The following is a 13,724-nucleotide window of genomic DNA, read 5'->3' on the forward strand; positions in this document are numbered from 1 at the left end:
AGCAGCTGTGACCCAGCAGTACAAGCAGATGTCTGCACTCCGCCAAAGCACCTGAAACATCTGAATATCATATTCTTCCACAATCCAAAAGTACACAGGAAGTCCAATATCCAGCGAGAGAATGCCTGGGCTTGTCTCCACTGCAACCCAATTCTCCTTCAAGGAAAGGCCCCAGGACACACAGAGAAAAAGGAGTCATTTTAATTTCATAGAACTTCTCAGATTTCCTTTTTCTGAGGTGAAGAAGCATCAGCTCAGAGGGAATAGTAGGTGATCTAATATGAGTTATTATAAACACACATACACACAATGATTACTACCAATTTCATGTATTTCGTCGGTCTGAGTTTATTTGGCCGTAGGCAGGTTATTCCACTGTACTTCTATGGACATTTCTATTGTCTCACACCTACAGTCTAGTCAGACTGTCTCCTGAAACTGTATCCTAAGGTCAATGAAAATGCATGAGTGTTAAAAGAGATATTTCCATGAGGGAAATTCCCACTGATATTTCAGAAAGTAAACCACTTATGAAGAAGCCAGGAGGAAAAATCAAGAGGTCTATCTGGCTGTTTCTTAAGAACATTTAACCAGTAAAACTACAGTAAGAGTGATAAATCTTTTTTTCTGTATGGCAAACAAATTTCACCCTCGTAGAGACAAAAAGAAACAAACACTTTGGGAAAGGAACAATACTGATTTTGTAATATGTCCATTCTACTATAACATGTCATTTTATCAAAAACTGTTTAAAACTGGAGGCCACGATGTATCACACTATGTCTAAAGTATTGTTTCTGCATGGATTTCAACAATAAATAATTCTTTAATAGGTACATTAAACTAAGACACCTACTCATTACTAAGGAATCAAGCTATTCTACATGGAATTACATCTAAATTTTATTCCTGAGTTGAAGTTTTTCTGAGACACCTTATTTCTGAATAGAAAAATTCAGTATTATAAGTTATCAATTTTTCCCTGTAATTCACATATGTAATTCAATCGGTTTCCCAACAAAATAACAGTGAGCTTTCCTTTTAAAACTGAGGAAATATTAAAATGTATCTGATAAAATATAGAGATTAGGAGAAATGCTGAAATGACTACTAATGAGGATTATGCCTCTCCAATATTAAAACATTTTATAATTAATAGTCAAAACTAATAAGAATAATTCAGAAATAATGACAGCTAATATTTACTTAGTACTTCTTAAGCATATTACATGTCTTTAGCAATTTATCATCATAAACTATTCTATGAGGTAAATACTATTAATATGATTTCATTTTACAGAAAAGGAAACTGAGGCATAAAGAGATTAAATAACTTGCCCAAGGGTACACAAATAATACGCAAAAGTTGTTGCTGTTGTTTCTTGCTAATTATTTTTTGCTAAAAATTACATATAGTGTTAAGGTGGTGTTGTTTAGTTGTGAAGTCATGTCCAAATCTTTTGCGACCCCATCAACTGTAGCCCACCAGGCTCCTCTGTCCTTGGGATTTCCCATGCAAGAATACTGGAGTGGGTTGCCATTTCCTTCTCCAGGGGATGTTCTGATTCAGAGATTGAACCCAAGTCTCCTGCATTGGTAGGCGGATTCTTTCCCACTAAGCTACCAGAGAAACCAATAAGCAAAAGAGCCAGGTTTTAAACTCAGACAATCTAGTTCTACAATCTGCCTTCCTAACCACCAGTGGCTTATAAAAAGCTGCTAAATTCAATATCATAATTTAAGATTCATGAATTGCAACTGAATAAGCAATAAACAAATATGTGACAATTCAAAAGAAAATGTCAAGCAGGAAAAACAATATTTGTAACATGTAACACAAAGGGCTAATTTCATTAATCTACAACGACCTCATACACATTAAGAAGATAAATGACAACTCAAAAAAAGGCAAAGAATTTTATGGAGTGTGAATCATACCTTACTTTTAAAAAATGGGCAAGGGATATGAAAAAGCAATTCACAGAAACATAAACACAAAGAGTAAACAAAAATATCGTAATATGATCACTTTTGCTCATATTTTATGATGTAAAAATGGGCAAAAATTAAGAAGTTTGATAATATCCAGATTATGATCTCTATTATTTCATACCAAAAGGGACTAGGACTTCTTTCAGACTCCAGGTCTGGGGCAGAAAATTGCCCAATGAACCTGGAATAGTTTGACTACCAGAAAGTAAAGAAGCTACCAATAATTGCTGGTGAAGAGAGGGTCAATTTGAAGGGGCTCCTAATGACCAAAACTGGGAACCTTTTTGAGAATTATAAAGAATAAAAAGAGCAATGGGTTGAAACACTTCAAAACTATTTAAAAGTCATGATAAAACTTAAGAACAAAACTAAAAAAAAACAAATAATCATCACCTTTGCAGGTTAACAAGGTACCAATTCATAGAAAGAACAGAATGTCAATAATTTTCCTAAGATGAAGAGTTATCTCTCTGTTCAGGACAAAAGGGATAGAGAAATAACACCCTTCAGGACTATCATGTTTTTGGTTTTGTTCTGTTTTTTTTTCCGCCCATAATAAACCTCTATCAATATTATATGTAAATTTTTAAAACCAAATTAACTTGTCTATCTTAATCATTACCATTAGCAAAACAGTGCAATAGCACTTTTTAATCCCATTAATTGTTCTCTTTCTCATTATTATGACAAAGTAGAAAAACCCTATAACAAAGCAGTTGCAGTATATGCCAAATTGTCTCCCCCCCCACCAAAAATAAGGTTCCAGCTTCCAATGACTATTTCCTAACAAAAATCACAGCATTCCCATTAGGAGAAGAAAATGCTTACCCGTATTTTCCAAACAGTGAAACTGTTGTCCCTCCCACAGGCACTGCTTTTCCTGGTCCATACACATCCCATATTGTCAGGGCCACTTGGGCATTCCTGGGCAGGTCAGGGTATTTCACAGGCAGTTTTAGCCATTCATTCCAGCTGTGAAAATATGGTAAACAAAAACAGAAAGCTAAGGAGAGAAAATCAACACAGACATATGTGTATAACTTTCTTCTAAATTAACAAACCATACAAGATATTTGATTCAGAGAAAATGTACCAAAGATTAGTTAGTAGTACAAAAATTAACATGACACTTACTTCAATTTTGCTCTAGGCAAGTTCAACTTTAAATACAGAAAAATCTGTATTTTACATCAGTTCACTTTATTGGACTTTGCAGATACTGCATATTTTACAAGTTGAGGTTTAGGGCAATCCCGCATCTAGCAAGTCACGGGCACCATTTTTCCAACAACAGTATTTGCTCATTTTGTGTTTCTGTGTCATATTCTGGTAATTCTTGAAATATTTCAAACTTTTTCATTATTAATGTTTTTATGGTGATCTGTTGTGATATTTGATGTTACTACTATGACTCGCCGAAGGCTCAGATCACAGGAAGTTTTTAGCAATAAAGTCATTTTTAATTAAGGCACATATATTGTGTTTTTAGACACAATGTTATTGTATACCAAAGAGACTAATAGGATAGTATAAAGGTAATTTTTATATGCACTGAAAAAACAAAAAAATTACTTTACTACAATGTTTGCTTTATTGTGGTGATCTAAACTCAAACCTGCAGTATCTTAGAGGTATGCCTACAGAACATGTGAAAAGATTTTTGAAAGACAAAATCCATGAAAAATAATGCTGGTAAGTCCTTTAATCAAGAAACTCAGACATCAAAAATTTACTATATAGCACTGAGTACTATAATCAATATCTCATAACAAACTATAATGGAAAAGAATAAAAAATAATCGATATATACATATGTATATGTATGATAGAATCATTTTGCTGAATATCAATCATACTTCAATTTTAAAAAAAGCACGAACAGACAATATGACTAAGACACAAGGCTATAATAACGGTTCCCTGGTGACTTCAGTGGTCAAGAGTCCACCTGCTAAGCAGGAGACATGGGTTTGATCCCTAGGTCAGGAAGATCTCCTGGAGAAGGAAACGGTAATCCACTCCAATATTCTTGCGTGGGGAACTCCACAGAGAGAGGAGTCTGCCAGCTATAGTCCATGGGGTTGCAAAGAGTTGGACATAACTTAGTGACAAAAACAATAACAACAAATAAAAACCTGGGAAAACACTTAAACCTGTTAGAACCAAACTTGTTTTCAACCAAACTATGATTTTTTTAAGTATCCTCCAGAACAGCTTTTTATTAAGAAAAGAAAGAAATTAGAATTATTCGTGTTATATTCAAAACATGTTATATATGGTCCTATAATACATAGCAGTATCTCAATAAAGCAGAAGAAACCACCAAAAATTCAAAGAGGTCAAAGGAGACCATCCAGTAACTTCATAACATGAAGAAGTTACTAGACTGCTCTGGACAAACATATGACAATTTTTTAGGTGAGATTTTTCTTTCACTCAAGTTATTTATTAATATCAATGTTTAGCTATTGTTTTTTAATGCTTTCAAAGCATATTTGTACACATGCTTTCACTAAGGAATGTTTGTTCTTACTAACAGTAATGACAGCACAGCTCTCCCATTTTTTTTTCATTCTCTATTCACCTCTGCAAATTTTCTTCTACATTCAAACTTAATATTTGATTCATCTGATCATTTCCACTCCCTTAAACAACAGATGGCTTTTAAAATCCCCAAAGAAAACCATGCAAACACACAAAGTAATATCCAGCAGACACACAGAATTGCTTCTCCTGTTTACTCAAAATTATTCTGTTTGCTCAAAATTATTCTCAAATGGCATATTGGAGTTTAGGTCAGATACACCTGCATCAGTAAGAAACCAAACAGAATTTTCATAAATTTAAAGAACAAAATATTTACATCTACTATATTATAGGAAAATTAGAGATGGCTATTAATTTAAAGGAAACTCTAAACGTCCTTAAATCTTTTTCTTCTACAAAGTTCTTAAAAAAATAAAACACATGCTTTAAAAACTCTTTCTTCACTACAGATAAGCTTAAAAAACTAAGTGAATTTATTTATTTACTATTCACATGATGGGCCAGACTGAAAAGGTAAGTTATAAGCAGTGTTAGCTTATGCCAGTGAACAAAACACAGAGATTAGTTAACACAGGCTAAAGTTAAAAAGAAAAGTCAGTGACACTATCCAAAAATGAGCTGTGAAAATACTCACCTCTATATTCTGTTCTTTGACCAGGAGATAATAGATAAAGTTGCTCAGTCAAGTCTGACTCTCTGCAACCCCATGGACTTATATACAGTCCATGGAATTATCCAGGCCAGAACATTGGAGTGGGTAGCCTTTCCCTTCGCCAGGGGATCTTCCCAACTCAGGAATCGAACCAAGGTCTCCCACATGGCAAGCAGATTCTTTACCAGCTGAGCCACATGGGAAGCCTAGGAGATAATACCTAAGAGCAAGTAATCATTTGCCTCAAACCTCATTTGCCTCAAACCTTGAGCCATCCAACTCCAGGTCCTCACACCTCTTTAAATTAAAGCAAAAACACTTTTACATTCTGGGCTTCTGCAGAAGATTTCTTTTGAAGAATGAATCTGAAGCTAAAAAATAGTTTGAAAAGTGCTCAAGATATTCTAGAAATTATGGAAAGATTTGGTGAGACATTAAGGAGCTGTGTATTCAAAATTTTGTTCTCTCCCTTCCCAGGCATCATCCCTTCCTCATGCCCCAACTCTGGTTGTAGTGGTTTAGTCACTAAGTCAGGTCTGACTCTGGAGACTCCATGGACTGTAGCTTGCCAAGCTCCTCTGTCTTTGGATTCTCCCAGGCAAGAATACTGGAGTGGGTTGTCATTTCCTTCTTCAGGGGATCTTCCTGACCCAGGGATCAAACTCAGGTCTTGTGCACTGCAGGCAGATCCTTTATCATCTGAGCCACCAGAGGGAAGCCCCAACTCTAATTAGGCATAAATTCATCTGGCAACTTGCAAGTATTCCCAGATTTAAAGCCCTATTCTGGATGATCTAATTTCCTACCATTAACCCCACTCCCATTCACCACTGTACTAATTCTCTAGTCTGATTAATACACTCCAAAATCCTAACTTTCTAATTTTAAAATTGTAGGTCTACATATAAAACCATTTCAAATCCTCCACATGACAAAAGAGAATATAAATTTTAAAAAAAGTTTAAACCACTGGACTGCAAAATAATATTCATATATTTCATATATATGTAACTTAAACATCTGCAGCATTTCATGCCTAAAATTGATGATTTTACCCTAAGGGTAACTAAAGGAAGTACAGGTTCCCTCACCATGGACTCTTTTATTATAGGACAAGATAGAATAGAATACGATAGAAGAGACTTGATCAATTTTGAATGAAGAATTCATTATTTGAACTCATACGACTCACTATAAGAAACTCAGAAATCAGATTTAGACAACTTAGAATTTCATCCTACCCAAAAATACTTTCTCAATTAAGGAAATGCAAAAATTAAGATAGCAAGAGATCCTTCCATATAATTTATTTTCCCTACAGAATACGTAATTCTTCTTTTAAGTAAATGCTTATAGAAAACAACGGCTGTATAAAATTTGCTCTGTTTTAGAAGTGCAGTTTTTGTATTGATGAACTGGTAAAAAATTCAACTATTAAATACTAAAGAGCAGGATACACAAAATCTGAAAGTGTTTCCCCTAAGCCCAAAGCATATGTATATTTAAAAGACAACAAAAGCCTCATATATTTACCCAACATGAGGTATTTTGTCAATCTATTTTCTTCACAACTGTTTTAAACCTTTTAATAATAATTTAAAAAGCCATTCTAGGTATTTTAGAGTACTTTCTTAGTTTCACAATTTAAAAAATATAAATTAAAAATCTCCAACTTTAAGAGAGCAAATATGAAAGTTTTTAAATCCTTGAAAATACATAATACATAAACAATGCAGAGAGGAGTTGGTAAATGGAAGGAAGGGTATAAAGATGTTAACTTCCTTAAAACTGGGAATTTGCTTTTGCTCTGATTTATTTTATTGCCTAGGCATGGAACCAAACCATCATACAATTTTCCTCAAAAAAGTGGAATTCACCATAAATGTTAACTTTTAGACCAAAATTTTTGGTTCTAAGTCTTTTTGGGGTCACAAGTCACCTCAAAAAGTCTAAAAAAGCTTTGAGCTGTCCCTGTAAAAACACATGACACAAAAAATTCTGCATAGAATTTCAAGTTTTTGTAGATTTCCTGATTCCAGTTTAAGAACTTCTGATACAATTTAGGAGTTTGGATGGATTGTTTTAGGTGTAATGATGGTACTGTAGGTATGTTAGAGACATACAGAAATATTTGAGATGATACAATATTGGAATTTGCTTCAAAATAACAGTGAAATAAAAACAGTGGCCTGGAGTTAGAAATTAACAAAGCTAGGAGACAGGGCGCTAGAAGTTTATTACATTATTCTCTACTTCTACGGGTTTGAAATTTTCCAGAATAACAAGTACAAATGCATTCACATACTTGCGCACGCGTGTGTGTGTGTGCGCGCACACACCAGCAGCCACAAAAAAGACTACTTAAAAAAAAAACACACACCATTAAAACAGCTGGTTTCCATGCAGACGGATCATCAGAGCTTAGGTTTCTGATCTCTCTACAAAACTTTTCCCAGTCTGCTGGGCCACATTTATTTAAAAAAAAGAAGTGCGGAGAGGGCTGCACCCTCAACAGCACAGCTTGAGAGTCCACGTGGCCATCCCCTGTCCTCCATGAATACTATGGGCATAAATTCCTTCCTGGAGAGGCACACAACCTGCTTATCCTGTACCAAGCCTACCAAGGTACTCATGGATCAAACATTAAAACTACACCATTCAATCTATCAAAAAAGAAGTGTCAAGAGATTTTATTAAGGACCTACAAGAAAAACAGGAACTTCATATTCACTACATTTACCCTGAATATCAACAATGGCCTGCTAATATACCATGATTAATAAACCAAGAGCTTTTAAAAACAAAGTTATTTAAGATAAACATCTGATCCAGATGACAATATATCTTTCTCTCTCTAAAGATCTGAATTCCAAATATCAGTTGAAACATCTGACTATCCAGAAGTATTTCTGTATTCAAGAGCAGAGAATGGGAACAAATGTAGAGATGTGGTTTTGGTTTGGATCATTTTGTGAATCAGTCAAGTTCTTATTCATATAAAAATATGTCAATATACTCAATACAAACATAAATTCACTTCCACCTCAATTAGTTATAATACTGCTATGTATAACAACTTTATCTGAGTAGGTTCCTACTTGATCTATGGTTATAGGTACTAAATAATTTTAATTCCTTTGTTATCCCTTCCAAGTAATACTTTCAATATCCATAAAAAAAAAAAAATTGGAGAATAGTTAGGAACCCACCATACGCAAGAAAACAACTTACTTCCATCTTGTACTAAACGCCTTGTAGGAGGTTCTTACTGGCAAAGCCAAAGGCTTCCCTTCTGCAAAAACTTGGCAAGTAACATAGAGGTCTGAACATGTTTCTTGGTACAGTCCTGAAAACTTCAACATTGGGTCTTCTAGAACGGCTTTGTAACTCTTTTGTTCTCTCTTCCCTTCCAAACTTCCTCTGAAAGCATAAAATAACATTTAGACACATTTTTTAAAAACAAGCCTAACAAACAGTAAGAAGACTTCATGGTTATGTCATAGTAAACCTATGCTACCTCAAACTTTTCCTATAGATGAAAATGAAGTCTAGAGGTCTCTTAAAATCCTAGCATACCAAAGATCATTCCTATTTTCCTCAATGTACTTCTCTACTTTAGGCTTCTTAATTTTAACCCCTGACATCAACTGTTGGATCTATCTTTGAGATGTCACCAGCTCTCCAAGCATTAGTTTAATTTTATTAATTTGAAGTTGACCACTGACTCCTATATTCTTTCAACAACATTTACTATACTAGGCACAGAGGCCCAGAAATGAAAGACAAGATAAACAATACAGTGTTACAAGAAAATATTAAGTCCTTGCTCTGGGGAGAAAAGCTACTGTTAACTGCATACTTTTTTATACTTTCAATTTATTTTTTTTTACTATGTAGATGTATTATCTAGTCCATTTTTTAAATTAAGAAATACAGTGCTTTAAGTCATAAAAAATATGCATAAGATTATAAAAGAGATAGGAACATTGCTTGGGAATCAAGATTACATCATATATTGTGCCAGGCATTTTATAGACACTTTTCTTATTTACTTTCCACCATCTTACCATTTTATAAATCAATGAAACAGAGACTCAGAGGTCGAATTTATTATTGAGGACCACAAAGTAAGTAACAGAGCAGAGAATAAAAACCAGGACAGAGGATGCCAAAGCCTGTATTTTTCCTATTACAGAAAAATACATCAAAAAGTCTCAGGGACACCTTGGAGGCAGGGGCTCATAACCCAAATAGATGCCTGAAATGAGCCTGAACAATACAAGAGAAATGAAGAGCCACAGGCAGGATGTCATCCCAGAATTAAAGTACAGCATATAAAGGCAAAAAGGTAAGATTGTGTGTCTGGGGAACTACAAGCTGGTACAGCTAAAGCATAAAGCTCATGTGGAGAAGAAGCTAGAGATGAGAATCAAGTGTAGGCAGACAATGAAGCTAAAAAGTAGCCACCACATTCAGTGCAGTGCCTGTAACAAAATGAACATTCAAAAACCTGTTATTTGAACAATTTGAAGTAAGAGTACTGTAATCACATTTGTGTTTATGATACTTTGGCAGGAGTGGAGGAAAAACCATAGCCTTGACTAGATGGACCTTTGTTGGCAAAGAAATATCTCTGCTTTCTAATATGCTGTCTAGGTTGGTCATAACTTTCCTTAAAAGGAGTAAGCGTCTTTTAATTTCATGGCTGCAATCACCATCTGCAGCAATTTTGGAGCCCCCCAAAATAAAGTCTGACACTGTTTCCACTGTTTCCCCATCTATTTGCCATGAAGTGATGGGACCAGATGCCATGATCTTAGTTTTCTGAATGTTGAGCTTTACGCCAACTTTTTCACTCTCCTCTTTCACTTGTAGTCACGTATGGATGTGAGAGTTGGACTATAAAGAAAGCAGAGCGCCAAAGAATTGATGCTTTTGAACTGTGGTGTTGAGAAGAGTCTTGAGAGTCCCTTGGACAGCAAAGAGATCAAGTTCGTCAATCCTAAAGGAAATCAGTCCTGAATATTCATTGGAAGGACTGATGCTGAAGCTGAAGCTCCACTACTTTGGCCACCTGATTCGAACTGACTCATTGGAAAAGACCCTGATGCTGTGAAAGATTGAGGGCAGGAGGAGAAGGGGACAACAGAGGATGAGATGGTTGGATGGCATCACCGACTCAATGGACATGAGTTTGGGTAGGCTCCGGGAGTTGGTGTTGGGCAGGGAGACCTGGAGTGCTGCAGCTCATAGGGTCTCAAAGAGTCAAGATACAAATGAGCGACTGAACTGAAGAATGTAATGGAGAGATGGGACTGAAAGCAAGGTCAGTTGGAAGACTTTCTACCAAAATTAAAAGGAAAAGGATAGATTAAGTCTAGGGCAGTGGGGTTTGCAGGGGGCATGGATCAAAAATACTGAGCAAGCAGATTCAAGGCAACTTGTGAATGATTAAACAGAGGTGAGAGAAGGGTGACTGTATGACTCCATAAGACTCATTTTCTGTCTTAACCAATTCAGTGAACGACGCTAACAATCACCAAAATAGGGTGAAAGAAGATTAACGTTAAAAGGGCAGGCTAATGATGTGCTCCGTTTTGGACAAGTTACTTTTAAAGTGCTTTGGGACACCCAAAATGATATATGTCTTGGGGGCAGTTCGATATTCAACTATGGCACTGAGAAAAGAGACATCAAAGTGCAAATTATTAAAATGATAGAAAGAGATAAAAAGACGTGGGGAAAACAGAATTTTAAAATTTACTATTCCTTGATTTTATGACCCTAAATTGATACTTCCTGCCCTCCCCAAAATCAGTCTCAGAAAATAAAAGGTGGTGAGTGCTAAATTTTGCCAAACTTCTGATACATGCTTTACTTTTCCTCAAAATACTCAATGCACCTGTTAATAAGATACCAGTTTTCTTTAATTTTTTTCTTTTTTCCTTTTAATGTCCAAAAGTTTCAAACAAATAAAAAATGCATTCATATACCCATGAAACACGGAGAGGAATGAGACTGAAGGAAAGTCCTTTACCAGATGATGGCAACACAGGTCCTATATAAGCATTGACTGCTATAGCTGTAAAAACTATTTTAAATGGGTGTGTCAAGCATTACAAAAAGGTGCAGTTTGGTTGTTGATATATTATTCTTACTGCCACCACAAAATCAAAAGTAAAGGACTTATCAGAGTCTGAAGTAAGTAACTTCCAGAAACAATCATTCAAGGCAGCATCAAACGACTGCAAAAATGTAACTGTGCAGCCCTTTGTCCAAGGTACATTTGTCGAATACTGACTAAAACATGCTGAATGATGTTAGATTAATAACTTGTGATAATTTATGATCGTTTTCACATATGAAAGTGTATCTAAGAGACTGCTGCTACTGCTAAGTCGCTTCAGTCGTGTCCGACTCTGTGCGACCCCATAGACGGCAGCCCACCAGGCTCCGCCGTCCCCAGGATTCTCCAGGCAAGAATACTGGAGTGGGTTGCCATTTCCTTCTCCAATGCATGAAAGCGAAAAGTGAAAGTGAAGTCGCTCAGTCGTGTCCGACTCTTAGCGACCCCATGGACTGTAGCCTACCAGGCTCCTCCATCCATGGGATTTTCTAGGCAAGAGTACTGGAGTGGGGTGCCATTGCTTTCTCCGAAGAGAGAGAGAGAGACTGCTAATGGACATAATTTCCAACTTGGTGCTACCTGTTCCCCATCTCGGTTCCATTAGTGTCGTCTCAAGACGTCATGTCCTGGACTTCAACTGTGATGCCTCAGGATTTTCCTGCAAAGATCTCTTCTCATATATTCTGGTCCCTTTAAAAACGAAACCATCCTCACTTTTGACTGACGTCCAGCTTCAATAGCGGAACAATAATAACCGACTGTCCTGAGATTCAATCTAAGCCTCTCTCACCTCTCATGTTTTTAGTACTATATCCAATCCCCAGCTACTTTATCTGCCTCTCTGTAATTTCTTTAGTCTCTATTCCACCTTCCAGTCCCGTTTTAAAGTAATATCTTCCAGTTATAACGGCAGGACGACGATTTAACCAAGACTTGATTTCCCTGTAATATGAGACAGCAATAATCCCACAAAAGGTTGCTGTGAATAGCAAAACGCTTTCCGGAAAACAAACCCTGCGGAATTGACGGACTTACTCCTACCGCTTTGTTTCTCACGAGATCGCGCCCTCGGCCCTCCCGCCCGGCCCCTCTCCGACCTCCAGTCCAACTCCGCTGCCCCGGCTGCAACCCTCCGGGCCGTGGCCAGGCCGACTCTCAAGCTAATAACCATCTTCCCTCCCCAACCCGCAGGCCCCTGCCGCCCCGCCTCAGCCTCGGCAATCCCCGTCGCCATCCCCGGACTCTCTCACATCTTAAGCTGCACGTTGATGTCCAGGTCACAGCTGTAGACATAGTGAAACTTCTCCGCTTCCCCCATGGGACACCCGGGTAACAGGTACACCTAAGGCCGAGAGCAGGGCACTGGGAAGAGGCTGGGACTGAATTCGCAGAACAGCACCACACAGGGGCTTCCGGTTCCGCCTCTCGGCCCTGGCGCCGCCAATCCCTGCCCGGAGCGCGACCGCTTGAGGCGGAACTCCCCGCCCCGCCCAAGCGTTCTCCTGCGCATGTGCAAAGGGACCCACCATCTTGCTTGAGTGAAAATGGAATTCCGGAAACAGAGTGTATTTGGTTACATTCCAGACTTCCTGTGTTCTTCCTGTATTCCCGGGGTTTTGTTTTCGATTTTTTGTTTTAAGAAAATAACAAACTGACTTTTGAGTCTGGTCTGTTTCTGAAGTCAGACCAAAAGGAAATTCAATTCAAAAAGAAGTGTAACAACTTTGACTGCCTGTAGGTTAACCAAGGAATAATCACAAGGATTAAAGAGTTTTACCAAGTTTAAATTTCAGTGACCATTACAAAACCTTTAATCACGTATTTGCTCTCTGAAGCCAAGATTTCCTCTTTCTTTTCTCAAGAGTGGAGAAAGGACTAAGCAAAGAGCAAGGAAATCTGGCTTTCAGTTTTGGTATTACAAATAATCTATGCTACTTTGATCAGAGTGTTAGTGTGCTTGTTTACCACTGGATGTTCTCAGACCCAATGTACGCTTGAACACCTAGCCCTTGTTGGAACCTAGAAACATCCAGTAACAACTCTGGGACTCAGAATTCTGACCTGTAGACTCCTACGATGTTCATTTTTAGTATATAAAACTGTAATCTTTAAAACTTACAGATTTTTTTAGTATATAAAAAATTATATAGTATATATAAAAGTTTTTAGTATATAAAACTGTAATGGAACTGTAATCACTTCCAACTAGATCCAAAACTCTTGGCAAGAATAGTATGCTCCTTGGTGCCAATGGACTTCTCTGATGGGTCAGATGGTAAAGAATCTGCCTGCAATGCAGGAGACCCAGTTGAATCTGTGGGTTGAGAAGATCCCCTGGAAAAGGAAATGGCAACCCACTCCAGTATTTTTGCCTGGGAAATTCCATGGACAGAGGAGCCTGGTGAG

At 37.1% G+C, this 13,724-nt stretch overlaps 1 protein-coding gene across 7 annotated transcripts in view; it reads right to left on the bottom strand.

Moving 5' to 3' along the window:
• PIK3C3 (phosphatidylinositol 3-kinase catalytic subunit type 3) overlaps positions 1-13,724 on the bottom strand; it is a 176,281-nt gene that overhangs the window by 148,399 nt on the left and 14,158 nt on the right. For 4 of the 7 annotated variants that reach the window (XR_014075038.1, XM_081563195.1, XM_081563194.1 and 1 more), the window contains exons 1-3: positions 12,569-12,718; positions 8,423-8,611; positions 2,821-2,964 (exon numbers count right to left, since the gene is read on the bottom strand). Coding sequence is in view for 6 of the 7 variants with exons in the window: in XM_081563195.1 (XP_081419321.1) it covers positions 2,821-2,964; positions 8,423-8,611; positions 12,569-12,636 (401 nt within the window). In the remaining variant the exon portion in view is untranslated. Of the gene's footprint in view, positions 1-2,820; positions 2,965-8,422; positions 8,612-12,568; positions 12,719-13,724 lie in introns of those variants that run through there. The other 3 variants (XM_081563196.1, XM_081563199.1, XM_081563198.1) reach the window with 2 other exon arrangements.

Source organism: Giraffa tippelskirchi, chromosome 14 (assembly GCF_054371585.1).
Source record: "Giraffa tippelskirchi isolate mGirTip1 chromosome 14, T2T-mGirTip1v1.2.pri, whole genome shotgun sequence".
Lineage (NCBI taxonomy): Eukaryota > Metazoa > Chordata > Mammalia > Artiodactyla > Giraffidae > Giraffa > Giraffa tippelskirchi.